General features: G+C 41.6%; 1 protein-coding gene across 5 annotated transcripts; it reads right to left on the minus strand.

Annotated features, from left to right (window-relative positions):
- Positions 1 to 224: 224 nt before the first annotated feature.
- On the minus strand, positions 225 to 16,433 carry LOC135247970 (STE20-related kinase adapter protein alpha-like). Of its 5 annotated transcripts, none has more exons than XM_064322001.1 (14): positions 16,281 to 16,433; positions 15,676 to 15,746; positions 15,270 to 15,333; positions 15,129 to 15,186; positions 11,695 to 11,723; positions 9,302 to 9,416; positions 7,982 to 8,103; positions 7,794 to 7,902; positions 7,224 to 7,347; positions 6,279 to 6,450; positions 3,419 to 3,523; positions 2,473 to 2,723; positions 2,190 to 2,232; positions 225 to 2,074 (listed from the first exon to the last, which is right to left on the minus strand). In XM_064322001.1, the coding sequence occupies exons 3-14, from the start codon at positions 15,279 to 15,281 to the stop codon at positions 1,919 to 1,921; spliced, it is 1,296 nt and encodes a 431-aa protein (XP_064178071.1). In that variant the 5' UTR covers positions 15,282 to 15,333; positions 15,676 to 15,746; positions 16,281 to 16,433; the 3' UTR covers positions 225 to 1,918. The 5 variants fall into 5 exon arrangements, with proteins under 5 accessions (XP_064178071.1, XP_064178074.1, XP_064178072.1 ...); XM_064322004.1 differs by lacking the exon at positions 16,281 to 16,433 and adding an exon at positions 16,075 to 16,235; XM_064322002.1 differs by lacking the exon at positions 16,281 to 16,433 and adding an exon at positions 15,999 to 16,235.
- Between the last annotated feature and the right edge of the window lie 67 nt (positions 16,434 to 16,500).

A 16,500-nucleotide genomic window follows, 5' to 3' on the forward strand; every position in this document is an offset into this window, starting at 1 on the left:
AGGACCTTAGATCCAAGGTCTACAGCATACTGCCTTGCAGAGGTTTTTTTTTAAAGAACAGAATAAATTGAAATACACCAAACCCACAGTTATATCCTTAACTTCTGGCCAACACATGTATAGCAGTCAAAGTGAACAACAGGCATGCTATCATGTTCTACCTGTATTTAAAAAAAAATATTCTTTAATAAATTATTCAACCAAAAATAAAACACCCACTGGCAGACATTCACATTGTTTCTTTTATTTTTTATTTGACAGATGAGGACAATTAACACATCGTGTGTTCTTCCAAACCTCCAGCCCCAACAATGATGAACTCAGCACTAGTGGAAAGTGTGAAGATCAATATTACCAATACTGTCATCCAAAATATAGGAGAGGGAACCGATTTGAGATGAAAGAAATCAGCAATAGTGAATATCCATACATTTTCATTATGAAAATACAATTACCTATATTATCGAAGATTTAAATATTGAACTGTCTGCCTAAAGGTTGCATGTATCCTGTAATGAGGAATCTAGAATAAGATAGTACTGTCTATCGTTTCAGAAAAGATGTGTGGGAAAGTTCTACATTGGCGGTATTTGGTATGCTGTCCGTTCTCAGCTGTAAGCTTTAGAATACAATACAAAATCACAGCCAAGTATATTCAGCTGTTTGTCCTTTCACATATACTTAATGTATCACCATCATTAAAAAAAGGTTTGCTGCACAGCTACTGATATCGCGCAACACTTTCCTAATCAAAGTCTGAAAGGGTTCACTGAAGCTAAGCTAGCGGCTTCTTCTGACATTTCTTTTTTTTGCTGAGGAAATCCTGTTCTGGCAGGCTACTTTATTTATTAGACCGTATTATTAGATTCTCATTTCAGTTATTGCAGTCTATGGTACAGGGGGAATTAATGTACTGGGGGAATTCAGGTAAAGTATAAAAGTATGTGAGAAGCACTTTCAATCCAGCATCAATCACTGGCAGCTTTAGACTTTAGCATTTGCCGTATGTTCACCTTGTGACAAGACCAGACCTGGGTCAAATACGTATTTGTTTTGGATTCAAATACTTTTCTGTGCTCTATTAATCTTGCCTGGTGTAACAGAGCCTGCCAATATGACCTGAAGGCGGGGTTCGCACTTTTGAGTATTTCATTGGTTCCAATAGACCAGACAAGTAACCAGACACCAGATCAGTAAAGCAAAGTAAAAGAGTTTTTGAATCCAACACAAATACGTATTTGACCCAGGTCTGAACCAGACAAACATCACTGTGACCCTCTGTTTATAAATAAACAGTATTATACAAAGCAGATTCTTACTTCCCCAGTGATCTGAACTTTTCAAAAAAGGATTTCCACAGCTTTCAAGCGGCAGAAATACAAACAGGATTTTGAGAAAGGCGAGTCCCTTATTTAAAACACCAAACAAACCGTAGTATAACTGCACAATGGCACAGGGCAAGTAAAGTGTACGTGTGTGTGCATGTGTGCGTTTTCAGCCAGCTGTGAGGCAGCACCAGTTCCGGTTGTCCAATAACACTGCTGCAAAGGCAAGAATGCACATGCTGCTACTCTGCGGTCTTTCAGTATGTCCAATGGCACGACTTTATCATCTATAAGAATCTGAACTTAGCAGCACATGCATCCCGAAGCCATGGGAGAGGTCAGGAAAAGAAAGAAGAGGAGGCTTCCTCTAGTTTTAATCAACTCTCAAAGTTCACCCGAAGGATCCTTGGTTAGCAATAAAATATTTACAGTTTAAAAATCAACGTGTCCAATCCACAGTCCGTCAGCTCAGGCCGCCGTAGACTAACTGATTTCAGTCAGGTCATTCAAATTAATTGGTCAGTCCTGTCTAAAATTAGCCTTTTGACGACACACGGAACTGAGGCTGACCAATCTTTCTTTCCTCAGCACTGTCAGAAGTCCCAGTCATCCACGTCCAGGTGACTTAGACTGGACTCCAGGCTGGCCATGCCATTGGGCGAGTCGGCCGGTGGGGCACAGTCGTAGCTGGCGATGGCCGTCACAGGCTGAAGCAGTTCGGGCAGGGCCTCAGAGGGGCGCCGTTTAATCTGGGGAAGAGAGTCGGAATGCTAAGGATTTGGAAAGTCCTCGTTGAAGCATCATACCTGTGGTGCTGCAGATTCTGCTCACATCTGTCGTAATGCCAGAGGAGGTACCACTCACCTGTTTGAAGAAAGGGTGTCCAAGGAGTGCACTGGCTGATGGTCTAAAAGAAGGGAAACAGTAACAGAAGAAGGTCAATCATTTATTTTTAGGCATTCAGAATAAGTGGCACCCAGATAAGGATAAAATAATTAATGACTTGTCTCTTTGATTTAAAAAAATATGAATAGTAACGGTCATCAGCCTGCAGAAAATGCAAATTAAATAACTGAAAGAGAGCGGCAGGAGCAATCGTGACAGCAGCAGGAGGGCTGACAGTAACTCATTGTACAATGACACATACCTCTTCTCAGGGTCCCTCTGCAAGCAGAGCTCCACAAAGGCATGGAAGTGGGGGCTGAAGGTGCGGCTGTACGGGTGGGGGCCCGTAGCGGACGGCTCCCCGTTGGTGTGGCGGGACCCGCTGGCCCCCGGGCCCTCACAGATGCCAGAGTCGGCTCCAGAGCAGGAGGGCTTCATGGTGAGCTCCTCTGGGGGGATGGTGCTGGTGTCCAGCAGGCAGGGCACCGTGCCGTTCAGCTTCTCAAGCAGCATCTGCAGCATTAGCAGACACAAGGGTTCTTATGAGCACCAGGCTACAAATGTGATGGAGCATTTCTGAGGCTGCTAGGCTTTTCATTATGAAAAATGCATATACCCATTTGCTGTGAACCTCAGTAGATCTGATACACTGGTTGTGTTAGGTGCACCTCCTTTTTGGAGGAAAATGGTATAATCCATAAAGTAGAATAATTATTTTAATTTGTGTAGTTTATAATGCCAATTTAACTGCTTTTTTACACACCCTGAACTGTAGAGAGCACTACTGCACCTGTAATACACAACTATAGGTTAGTATGAGTTTGAAAAAGCAGTGGATACTTGATCATATTGTGCTATGACCATTACAAACAAGCTAGTCATCAACTTCAGCGGCCGGTTAGCTAACATATTTGCTCTTCTCACCACAAAGCTCCAGATGCTTGTGATGTCACCAATGTATGCAAGACTAGAGCTCATCCAGTGAATTTCACATTTGTTAACCTGTAGTTAGCTTGTGAATTAGCTACGTAAGATGACATTAAAGGACGAGTACAAACTACAAAAGAGATAATAACATAAATAATATTTGCATAAATCATTAAAATTTGATAAAAAGGGGTACCTTACCTATACTGGATTTACAGCAGGCCAAGTAAAAGGAAAGAAAGTAACCACACAGAACCACAAAGCAATGCAACTGGGCTCACCTGAGTGGCATGCATATCCTTGAAAGGGACGTGGCCATTGGCCAGCTCACAGGCCGTGATCCCCATGCTGTAGATGTCAGAATGAAAGTCATAGCCCTGCAGGTTCTGTGGGGGGGAAAAAGAGGACAGCCTGCTTCATTTGTGATTACAGTACGTGTGTGTGTGTGTGTGTGTGCGTGCGCATGTGCGCGAGTGAGTGTATGTGCACGTTTGTGTGTGTGTGTGTGTGTGTGTGTTTGTGCATGCGTGTATGTGCGCGCATGCGTGTGTATGTGCAAGTTTGTGTCTGTGTGTTTACGTGCACGTGTGCGTGAGTGTACGTGCATGTTTGCGTGCGTGCCTGTGTGTGTGTGTGTGTGCATTAGGGGTGTGCAGAGACATCATTATCTGTATCTGTTCAACCAACAAAATTATCTGTCTGGTTATCTGTATTCGGAAGTGGGCGTGGTTTATACGAAAGTCCCGTTAAATCGGGCAAACGGATTTTCTAACCTAATATTCATTGGCAATGCAATTGTTGTGCCTTCAAAGCACCAAATTGATTTAATATTGGCATACAAATAATTATGAAATATATTTCCACATCCTCATACTGTACTTTTCATCTCTCTCTCTTTTTAATTTTAGATAAACTAAGTTTTATGAACCAATGGCCGTTATAGCAGTACGCTCCAGGAAACAAGATTTTTAACAATATATGATTCAACCAGGTCAGTTTTAAAACCGCAGAGGCATTTATTCATAAAAGATGCTATCATAAGCTCATTTTATGCTTTGTGTACTTGACGATGGTGTTATATTATCATCTAAATTAACTATTTATAACTATTATTTACCTTTAGTTTGTTCATCTTATGAAGCTAAATGAGTTATAGAAGCAAAATATCAAAATATCAAAATCGGCATTTGACAGTGTTGCCTCCCCATAAACTGCTTTAGAATGCTGGATTTTGTAGCGCATTGATTTTAGTTAAAAGGCCGAGGTGTCCCTTTACTGAGAAATAACTTGTTGCAAGGTAAAAAAAAATAAAAATAAAAAGAATGTAAAAAACCTGGACTGGATGAAAAAAAAAAACTGGACTGGAAGAAAAAAAAAACCTGGACTGGAATTTTTTTAAAAACTGGACTGGAAGAAAAAAAAAACCTGGACTGGAATTAAAAAAAAACTGAACTGGAAGGAAAAAAAACTGGACTGGAATTAAAAAAAACTGGACTGCAAGAAAAAAAACCTGGACTGGAAGAAAAAAAACTGGACTAGAAAAAAAAACCTAGACTTGATGAAAAAAATACAGAGCTCCCTAAGGGTCATGGTGGGGATTTTTTTTTTTTTTTTTGAGCTACTTTGCGTTCCCTCGCAAAGCTTTTGCATTACCTCGCAACGTTTGACATTCACAACAGTTACACGCGGGCTACCTTTCCGTGCAACTCTGGTAATTCATCTTGCCCTGGCTCTACATTTTGGACGGTGCAGTGGCATGCGCCCTTTTGTAATGTCTAATGTTGATAGAAACAGAATGTCATCGCTTGCAGTGATTTGTTAATGCCGTTTTGTTAACGGTGTTATGTAGGCTAAGGAATAAACACGACGGGCTGTCCCGTTATTGGAAATTATACAACGGCTTGGCTGAATACTCGATTCTGATTGGTCCAAGGGTGGGTGTTATTTCCCAGTAAAGGGACACCTCGGCCTTTTAACAGTTCTAAAATCAATGCGCTACAAAATCCAGCATTCTAAAGCAGTTTAAACAGCAACATTATTCTTTCGCTTTTGAATTGTTGTTCAATCCCCTCCCCTTTTCAATATCCAATTTCACAATTTATGGCAACGTTGAATCACATTTCTAGTTACTGTTGCTAGCTTTATTTACGCATCCCGCAAATCGGAATCGTCCCTTATTTGGACAATAGAATAGGCGATGATTTAACTCATGGCTACGGGATGCATTTTTGTGAACGACTGCATTTATAGTAACCGCTGTTTTTAAGACAATTCAATAGTCAGCTCGCTAGCTAGCTAGCTGGGACAGCAAGCATGCCATGAATATAGCTATATGGTTACTTTTATATGTATTGATTTTTATAGATTTAATCAGCTGAAAGTGAAATATTCTTTCGCGGGCGTTTGGGCATATTATTTTACCGTTGTCAAGCAAAACTCTGGTTGGTAGTTCTATTTGCACCTCTGATCGTTAATTCTATGAAAACAATGATTCTATCAAGAAAAAATAGTTCCTTCTCGTTTTATACCATACAATTATTTTATACCATGTACCATACATTTTTTGTCATTACATTATTTGAACTGCACGAAACCATAAGTCAATCAAATTAATCTCCCTAGCACTGTCTTGCGTTTTAAATGGTGTGGTCGCGCAGTGTAGACAAAACGTCTTTCTAAGACCCTCTGAAAGGGTTTTGAATGCCAGCTTGCTTTATGATAGGTTCGCCGTCATGAGGCAGCTGCTATGTGCCGGAGTTCCAGATACTCTCTCTCTCTGCCCGTGTAATGTTAGATAGAGGCTATGAGAACTCGACATGGAGCTGACTTTTTTCCCCAAATCCGAATAATAAAAAGCAACCTCAAGTTTAAGAAATATCTGTTTCATTACATTACATTACAGGCATTTGGCAGACGCTCTTATCCAGAGCGACGTACAACAAAGTGTATAACCATAACCAGGAACAAGTATGACGAAACCCCTAGAGAGAGGTACCAGTCCAAGTGCAGGGAACAACCGCATAGTTCAACTTGGACCCTGAATGTTTCCATCGCATTATTTGTGCTTTCCCGAATACAGTATTCGGATTCGGATACATCCCTAGTGTGCATGTGCGTATCTTCCAGGCATGGCTGTGGTACCTGCTGCAGGACCTCGGGGCTGAGCCAGGGCAGCACTTTAACACTGTACTGGGGGAAGTTGTGGACGACGCGGGTGCGCTGGCCATGGCGGATCAGGCTGAAGATGCTGCGCAGTCCTGACAGGAACACCTGGCCGTCTGCAGAAACCAGCACGTGGCTCGCCTTCACACTCCTGTCACATGGTACACACGGCTGCCTTTAAGAACTGTTCAGAGCTCATGACATTAAACCCTTTCAATAACAGCAGGTTTAGTCAATTGTAATCTTTTGTTGAAAGGGAGTATAAAATTGCTATCAAGGATCAAAGAGCAGCAATTTCCTAGAGTGGGAAAAGTATAGTCCCAACTGGGACTGCAGGTGCAAGAAGTGAACACTCAACTGACTACTTGTGAGCCAATATGATAATGGTTTGTAAATCACAGGTCACAGGTTCAATTCAAGGTGGGGCCCTGCTATCCAGCTGGATGAATGGACTGTATGTATATAAAAAACGATAATAATCCGTGCAAGTTGCTCTAGATAAGTCTGCTCAATTACCATCAATCATCTGATACTGAAGCTTTTACGTAATTGAAAACAAGAACCAAACTAATCTAATGTGCATTAAACTAGATAAAAACATCAGCAAAGAGCCACAGGCTCTGAAAACAAAAACAAAAAGACAGTTACACCTAATCAGATAGATAAACTAGATAAAAGTGCAAGAGAGGGTCAGGGAGGAGGAGCTGAAGTGCTGTCTGAAGAAGTGCGTCAGCTAACTGCATCAGAAGATGGCCAATGTCTCTGCAGTTCTGACTGCTGAGGGAAGCTCATTCTACCCCCAAGGGACAGCTGATGTGAGCAGGAAATGCAGGCTAGCAGAGGGGGAGGAGCCTGCCATCCTGAGGTTGTAGAATAGAGGGGTGTGTCTTATTACAGCATTTTGATTTGAGTATGGGGTCTCACCTGTGTACATAGCCCATGTGGTGGATGTATTCCAGGGCCTTTAATACACCGAGCAGGATGTAGGCGATGGCCAGTTCACTCATGCCATCTGTGAAGTGCGTGGTGATCAGGTCTCTAGCGGAGCCTGTCAGCAAAGAGCAGAGTCAGAACACTGCATATGTGTGTGAGTGAGTGTGCATGTGTGAGTATAATGTGTTCGTGTGTGTGTGTATATATAGGGCAGTGAGAGTATATTGTGTGTGTCTGTATGTACAGGGCAGTGAGAGTATACTGTGTGTGTGTGTGTGTGTGTGTGTGTGTGTGTGTGTGTGGCACGCGTACAGGGCAAAGGGAGTATGCTGTGTGTGTGTGTGTAAAGGGCAGCGTGAGTATACTGTGTGTGTGTGTGTGTGTGTGTGTGTGTGTACAGGGCAGAGTGAGCACACTGTGTGTGCGTGTGTGTGTGTGTGTGTATACAGGGCAGAGTGAGCACACTGTGTGTGTGTGTGTACAGTACATATTGCAAAGAACACAGTATGATAAAGGAGAAAAGGTTAGAAAGTTCTCTCTCTCTCTCTCTCTCTCTCTCACCATAGGCCATGAAAGGGGTGATAACCCAAAGCTCGTTCTCTGCAATGAAGATGCTTTTATAGGGGAGGATGCTGGGGTGGTGGAACAGCTTAGAGACATGGAGCTCCCCCTGCAACACAAACAAAACTATCAGCATTTCATTCCTCCTGGGTTCGGGATGCGTTCTCTGTGCAGCAAAGACCCCTGACCTGCAGGTAGTTGACCATGTCGTTGGTGCAGGACTCTAGGTCAATGCGGCGGACGGCCACATGTTCGCCGGTGGGCCGGTATCTCGCAAGGTTCACAGTCATCAGGCCCTCCAGTCCGCTGCCTGCACACAGAAGACGTGCGTTAGACTGCAGCATGTGGTGGGATGCTCGTAAACTCCGTTAGTTATCACTCTAACAGGGCTCCAGACTAATGATGTCCCAATGTCCTGGGGACGATAAAAAATGCGTTCCAGACGATCATAAACCATCACCATGAATTTTTGGTTGCAAAAAGTCTTGTAATATTTCCAAACTCATTCTTATATTCCCAATGTGATATCTTCATACCACAACATGGTATGAAGCAATAAGTTGTCCTAAACTAGATGTAGGACGCAATGTGTCGAACGGCGCATAGCTACAGCACTGAACAACATAAGCTGCTGGCCAAGTCCGGTAATACGCAATGAAGTCGCCTGAAAAACACGAGAAGTCAAGGGTTGCGGTTTTGGGCTTGTTAAAAGAAATCTGGTTGCTTGTTTGGAAATGTAACAAGCAACCTGTTTTTTCCAACATTTATGCTTACTATTGCTCAAGGACAGAAGGACACTAGCTTGCTTATTAATTGTACTATTAATTTAGGCCTTCATCCCCCAGCCTTGGTCTGCAATTGCAAAAGCCCAACCATCATGAACGCTGTAGTCTATTGTGTATCATACCTAATTGTTAGCTAAATATATCTTTACATCCTTATTGAACAGTGATACTCAGTCAGCTGTTTCTAAATCTGATGGTGAAGATTCAACAGAGTTAGCCTACAAAACAAAAAACTTGATAGTAACTCAAAAGTATTCTGCAAATTAGCATACAATATTACAATAACGCAAGCACCAAAACAGCCTAATTTCTTGCCTTTGTCATGGTACTTTTCACTACATACGTTTTGGACAAAAACACATTTTTCTTGATTTGGCGGTGTACTTCACAATTTCATATTTGTAACACGTGGTTAAAGTGCAGATTCTCAGCTTTCACTAAAAGGTATTTTTCTGCATTTTGGTTTCACCGCAATGTATATTTACAGAATTTCTATAAATTGCCCTCCCCCCATTTCAACTTTTTAAAATTTGGAACAGCCCACATTCAGTTTGGGATGGTTAAAGGTGTTTCTTGGGACGATGGTGAAAAAATTAAGTCTGGAGCCCTGCTCTAAATCAGATCTAATGGTACAGCGGAATCCAGGATGACTGGTTGATGTAGCAGTTTGTATTCCGCCAAGTTGCCATTGGCGGTGGCAGGAGGGCCCCGTACTGTACTGACCTATGATGGTGAGGAGCTCATAGGAGGCACTGTCCGGTAGAAAGCTCCCCATGGTGTCCGGGCGAGGAATGGAGGTCAGAGACTCACAGCTGTCCTCATGGATCTGAGTGGAAGGCTGGTAGCGGGGGTGGACACAGAGATAAAGAGTCTTAGCAGCAGACACACCCAACCACAGAGCCATGTTTTACTTTGCTTCGGAGCTGTGGGGTTGGTGTGCTGACATTGCTTACCCCCTGCAGTGATTGTGACATGTGGAGTGAATCTTTGTTGGGCAGCAGGCTTTAGACGGCTGTACACCAGGCCTTACAGGGGTATTTATATTCCTCACACATTCAGTGCCTTAGGCAGGTAATTACACCCAAATACAGGACACATGCAGAGTGGGGGTAGATTCCTTTCAGGTATACCATAGGAAAAGGGAAAAGGGATACAAACCACATGTCACAGTCCAACAATGTCTTCAGCATTTCCATGAACTCCATTAAAAGTTCCCATTAAAATGCATCACTTACAGGTGGTAATAATGGATTAGAGTATAGGTCTTGATCTACATATTAATAAGTTAAATGACACAAACTGAAATTAAACAGTGCTTATTTTCATAAAGCTTTGTCATCAAACTCCAGCCACTCAAATTACAAACTGCCTCATTTAATATACACAAGTTATTTATCTAGCCCACAAAATTCCATGTTGAAAAAAATAAACTAATTCTGAGCAATCAAAATGAGGCAAACAGGAAGTGGCTGACAGCCAGGAGGCCAGGAGACTTTTCTGGTTCTTGAGGCCTGGAGTTTGACCAGTAGCAGCTGCCATACTGCATGGAGCAGGGGATGCTGGGACACACCCAGGTGCAAAGGCTCTCAGCGACGACCAGCGAAGCAAGCACAGCACTTTTTTTCCAGTCTGGCAGCAGCACAACAAAGCGGTTCTTCTGCAGAGCAACTCTGGCACCAAGCAATGCAAGATTATCAGTATTCAGCCATGCCCCATCTTGCCCCTTTGTAACAGGGGAGGCCTCTTGACTTGATAAAAGTCCCGACTAAACAAGGAAGCATAGAATAAGCAGATCACATCTCCCTTCACTTTCCAGGGAGGCAAAGAGAAAGAAATGCTCATTGTGAGGATATCAATGGAGACAGTGGATATGCAGACTACTCAAGAACATAGCCCAATATAGTGGACCCAATATTCAGACCAGACACGGTTTCATAATGTCCAAACTTCATCAAATAAAATTAATATAAGATGAAATGAAGACATAAAAGTCCTGGGCTTGCATAATAACACGAAAATGCAAATACAAGGCGTAACATATGCTGTAGCCATTTCTAGTTTGTGAAACCACGATCAAAATCCTTTCATGTGAGCACTGACAAGCTTTTCAGTTTAGACATCTCAAATCTGGGACTCCCTGAGCCATGCTGTATCTGAAATTGAGCATTAAAAAAATGTAAAAGCAAAGGTTATACACAAGTTATTAAGTTTTCCATCTCAACTGGCTCCACTGCCAAATCAACCAACAGAACTTTCTCTTAGTGCATTCTAGTCCATGAATTCATTTTATACAACTGGCACAAAAGCACTCCCTGTTCAAAAGAACCACTGGCCTCCATTTTACAGTGACCTCACAAAGGCTTCTCAGATAGGTGAAGTCCTGGAAGATACAGTGGCTCATGTCAAGATAGTACAGCATGTGCACTGCATCTGTGGCCATCTCTTTTATAACTCACCCAGACAGGCTGACTGAAGAGGATGCAGAGTTCTGCATTATTCAGTGTTGGAGAGCTTATTTCACCTGCTTATCTAGTGATTTTCATAGCAATAGTGTAACGGTTGATGTGGTGTAGACTACTGGGCACTCTGTCTACTAGCAATTTGCTCCCAGTGTCTTTCCCCAAACATGATTACAATGGGAGCAACAATAAAGTAAAGCATACTGGGAAGCAATATCCTGATCCACCTCATGCTGTACAGTTCTGCACAAACCTAAACACATTTGCTAAAGCGGTTACCAAGACAACCCAGATGCTCCTGCCACACCACTAATTTATGTACACATCACCTTTTAAGCAGACATGTTATACATCCTGTCCTTACTGCACATTTGCTTAGTCAGGCACTGTACTACCTGCCCCCACTGTGCATTTTAGGTGCTTGTTACAATCAGTGAACCCCTTGTGAAATGTTGTCTCCACCCTCTCCCTCAATATGAAACCCGGACGGCAGGTGAGACTGGACAAGACTCATCACAGTAACTGCACAGCATGACAAGCAGGTGTCCATGCACTGACGCGCACAGCCAAGAGGCCCTTGGATTCAAGCGTACACGCACTCAGTACGCACACAGATGACATAAAGGGGAGGGGGATCTGAAGGAATTCCACACTTACTTTCCTGTGAATGCTCCCCTGAGCTTGCTCTAGGGTGGGTGAACCCAAGACACCAATGAAACAAAAACAAACAGAAAAAGAGGCAGAGAGAGTCTGGTCTTTGATTAAGAAACCATTTGGCACAAGAATCCCTGAAGTATGCTTCTTCTGAAGGCTACAGGACAACTCTGGGCCCTAATTGAGAGTATACTTGCAGTCTGGTTCACCATGTTCGACACTTTCGATGAAAGAGCGTCCGCTACAATGCAGCTTACCCGGTTCTTGTGACTCTGTGGTATAACACTTCCACAGCAAGTATTATAGTTGTATCATAGAAGTGAAGTCTCCCAAGAATTTGTGATTTTGACTTGGTAGTCTGACACATTTAGTGTAAACTAACCTCCAAAAACTGAGGAAAGAGGATGTCACTCAAAGGATACTTTAAACAGAAACAGGAAACCCCTACAATAGAATGAGCCAGAGTTACACAGCTTGTGCAGCATATAGTAGAGGTGATGGAATGAGAAATTAGCAGACAGACACTTAATTACTCAGATCATGATCCAGGCTAAGAGGCTTGTGGGAGTTGGTAAACTATGCTATGGTGAGGGCACAGATATGCACACTAAAGGACATATGAAGCTCCAGTGCTTTCCTTCTTCATTTGGAATGGAAGGTGGTTCAGAAGAAGCGACTGCTTAATTTTATACTTGGGATACAGGATTGACTGTTCTTCCAATATCTAACTTAGGCCAACAGTGATGTTTTTAAATAGCTAATTTTAAATAGCATTTTACTGTCTCTCACACTCTCTCCTATCAAGGCAACTTTATGTTACAGAAAAGCTAAGTAAGATAGGGGTCTATTGTTGCTCCATTGCCACATATACTAAGCTACAGTAGTATGGGCCAAATAGTTTTAAAAAAAAATAATTTAAAAAAAGTGATTATGTCACATATCTTCCATTGATTCAGGGTTTCCATTTCACATTATTTGAGTTGGCCAAGGTGGCCAGCACAATTGCAATTTATTGGCCAAATGAAACATTTTCTGCCTAAATGCATGAATAATGAATATTCCACGTATAAAATTGAATCCGAAATTAAACATGGCCAAAAGAAATGTATTATTCATTTAAAAGAAGTAATTTTGCTTTAGCTTAATTTTAAAAATTAGCAACCATAGCCACGTTTCCACCGCAGGAACTATACCCCGGAACTAGGAACCTTTTGAGGAACTCAGTGCGTTTCCACCGCAGGAACTAGGGTCTAAATTTCGTTCCTGGGGCTTTATTTTACCCCCCAAAAGGTTCCTGCTCGGGGGGTAGTACTTTCCGAAAGTACAGGAACCTTTTGGGTGGAGCTTGCAGCGCTGAACATTTCTGATTGGTCGAGTACTCGCAGCATTTTTTTGTGTTTTTGTTTTCAGGCGCCATGTTTAAAAATATGCAGGCGCAAACCAATTTATTTTCATAATAACTTCAAATCAAACTTGTATGTTATGCGGCGCAGTAGCCTACTTTTGGTTATAGCCTGCCAACGCCTTGGAATTATAACGTGTGCTCTTCTGCTCTTTTCTTGCTTTAGTATTCGTTTTATAAAATGCTAAGCATTCGTGCTGGGACAGCATATTACGTACTAAAACATTCAAACGGATTAATTCGGTTGCTGAATATTTTCTTTTCCGGATTTTCTTTGTTAGCCCGTTGTAATTGACTCAAAACGTTTGATACAGTTATGTGAGGTATGCGGTAGTTCTGCGTAATTAACATTGGTGATACAGTACAAGCAAACTGGAAATCACCTTCCGCACTTTTTGTCAGGGTAAAATAACCGGTTAATTCTAGTAATCGTCCCTTTAGCTTTTTCAGACTGCCGTAATTTTACTCAGTTTTACTGCCATTTTTCAATTCCACGAAAAGACCAGGAAGACTATGGACTAATTTATGCTGCATGGTTCGCATCTGGAGGGCACACTTCGCTGCTCGGCTAGCAGTAACTTCGAAGGAAAGCAAACGGTGGCTGTACCACTACTAATTTACATTTTCACGCAAGTCCAAGTTTTCGTTCTATTCTTGTCATTTTGCGATTAGCCTATATGGAATTGACGACAAGAAAGTAATCAAACAGCAAATTGTTTACAACGTGTGCATGTTTTCTGCTGTTGTTGCCAGTTATACATATAAATGTGAATGCATTCTGTCGCTTCGGATGTCAAGACATGAAAGCGAATGTTCGCATAAAAACATAATGAATGTGTTTGAGAGGATATATGAAAATCAATAAATACAAAAGTAACCATATATAGTCATTGTTGGTAACCCGTTGTATAAGTGGAATAAACCCCTCCGGGCTGTCCTGGTTATTAGAAAATAATGTCGGTGGTAGTATGGGGTTACAGAAGAAATCACATGACAGATAGACCGACGACGACGTCACTTTTTCATACGTCAGTGGACTAATTTGCCTAATCTTCGCGGGTCTTTAGGCTGCGGTGGAAACGCAGACAACAATGGTCTGAAGGAACCTTTTAGTTCCTTGAAAAGTAGTTCCTGGGACTAAACGTTCCGGGTACTTTTGGTGGAAGCACGGCTCATGGGAAATAAGTGTAACAAGGTTTTTGTTGAAAAAATAAAAAGTTCTACAAGTTGTGTTGGCGTCAATGTCTGTTAAATGCTCTTCTGTTTCTGATGCATCTGCTGTGACTAATGAACAGAGAATAGGCTGTCTATTTTCAAAGGGCACCAATGCCAGTATGTTTATCAGTCATTCCACTGGCTCTGTCTGACCTCATACTGACAATTTAATAGATATGCATACCTCTCGTTTTAAGGGCTTCCACCATCTTCTCATATACATATATATATATATATACACACACATACATACATACATGAACACAGAAGCTGAAAAACCCAACATTCTCAGTATTTGTCAGCATATATTAATAAAAACAAAACACTATTAACCTCAAAGTTGAATTTTTATTTTTAATACATTTTCAAAAGCTGTATTTTTTTGTTGAAATATTTTATGGTGGTTAAGATTTATTTGTCCACCAATTCCAATTCTGACCAGCCAAAAGCCAGTACATGTCAGCCAAGGGAAACCCTGCTTCCATTTCTTGCTGCCAACTGCCTTTCAGAGCCTGGTCTGCCTTGACTGACATCACTTCACTGCACTGTCTGCGCAACATATCCAGTTGCATCTCAGATTTTACCTAGACTTTCCTTATTAATGAGAACTCATTAACCAGGTGCATGAATTCTCTTGTGATGAATCCTCATACTAACAAAATTGCAAAACACCCCTGATACAGCAATATCCCATTGTTTGTGACAGTATGTTGCTTGAACCAGCACTAGGCAAAAGTCAGTTATCTGAAGCCAGAGCAAGGTGTTTTGCTGAATTGAAGAAATGATTGTGAGTGTATTTCCAACTTCCTTTTTTACTTACCTCCAAACAATTCCAGATCCCTTAAGCTCTCCACGCTTAGCTTCTCGGACACCCAACGCTGATGAAAAAAGTGAAACAATGAGAAAGCACACACACTTAACCACTCTTATCCACATAAGCAAGAGAAACTCACTGACTTACCAAAAACGACATGGATCCTGCTATTCCAGCTACAGCTTCAGAACGTCCATTCAAAAATAAAATTCTAGAGAGGAGAACAATGATTTTTTTAGTTAATATTCAATATTATCCATCACACTTTTATGGATTTTCACTGCTTCAAGCTGTACGAACTGCTTTAGACTTTGATTAAATACTTTCTTGCTTAAGAAAACCCATTAACGCTCTCACACAAACCACTGTGAAACAGGCAGGTCCTAAGAAATTTCTAAGCGTCTGAAGTTCCTTTCTTTGGACACAAACCCTGTCTGGGCCTAGCAAAAGCACAGACCAAAACTGAAATTATATATATATTTAAAAGTGAACTATTCTTTAAGCTCGGTTAGGTTAAAATAGTCAATGATCTGCAAAAATCACACTGACTTGCAGAGAGAGGTGGGCAGGCGCTGGCACAGTTTGTGTTTCAGTAATGACGGCTTCGGAACATCCAATAATCAACTAAAGAGGAAGACATTTTTTTTAAAAACAAATTAACAACCATTCAAATATAAAAACAAACTAGTACCCTGTCAAATGTGATTATATGCACACACACACGCACAGACTTCAGTAACATAAAACCAATCTTGGGAGACTGCTAGCGATGTAATGCTGCTCAAATAAAACTACTACAAATGAATAGACTGTAGCTAAACCACCACAGAGACTGCTCGAAGTTAAGCAACGTTGAATTTGCTAATGATAGCTTACTGCATTGATAGATCAAGGCTGTTGCCCCATATTTTGAAAAGAAAACGTATTCCAGCAAATTAGTTACATTAATTACTTTTTCATAAATACATCACGGCTAGCCAGCTACAAGAAACATTATAGTCAATAGCTAGCGTGGCTAACAGGACAACAAGACCATTTTGACCCAGCGATATCAGCAGCTGCTGCAGAGCTATTCCACGACGTGCTGCTTGCTAGCTATCCAGCCAACCATATATTAGATGCAATCGTTTTAAGTGGCCATAAACACAGTTTACATACCCATATATATGTGGTAATCCTAATCAAAATTCTTCTATCGAAACTGCAAGAGGCAACGATTGACTTCGCCCATCGAGCGACACCTCCAATAATTCATTGGTTGGATGAAAAATGGCTCCAAGGAAATTACTAATACAGGATTGGTACTTTAAAAAGGCGTAGATTTCGGCGAAAGCCAAAAGGTGATTGGAGATAAGAGTGATGGACAACCCCAACTTTA

Source organism: Anguilla rostrata, chromosome 2, assembly GCF_018555375.3.
Source record: "Anguilla rostrata isolate EN2019 chromosome 2, ASM1855537v3, whole genome shotgun sequence".
NCBI lineage: Eukaryota > Metazoa > Chordata > Actinopteri > Anguilliformes > Anguillidae > Anguilla > Anguilla rostrata.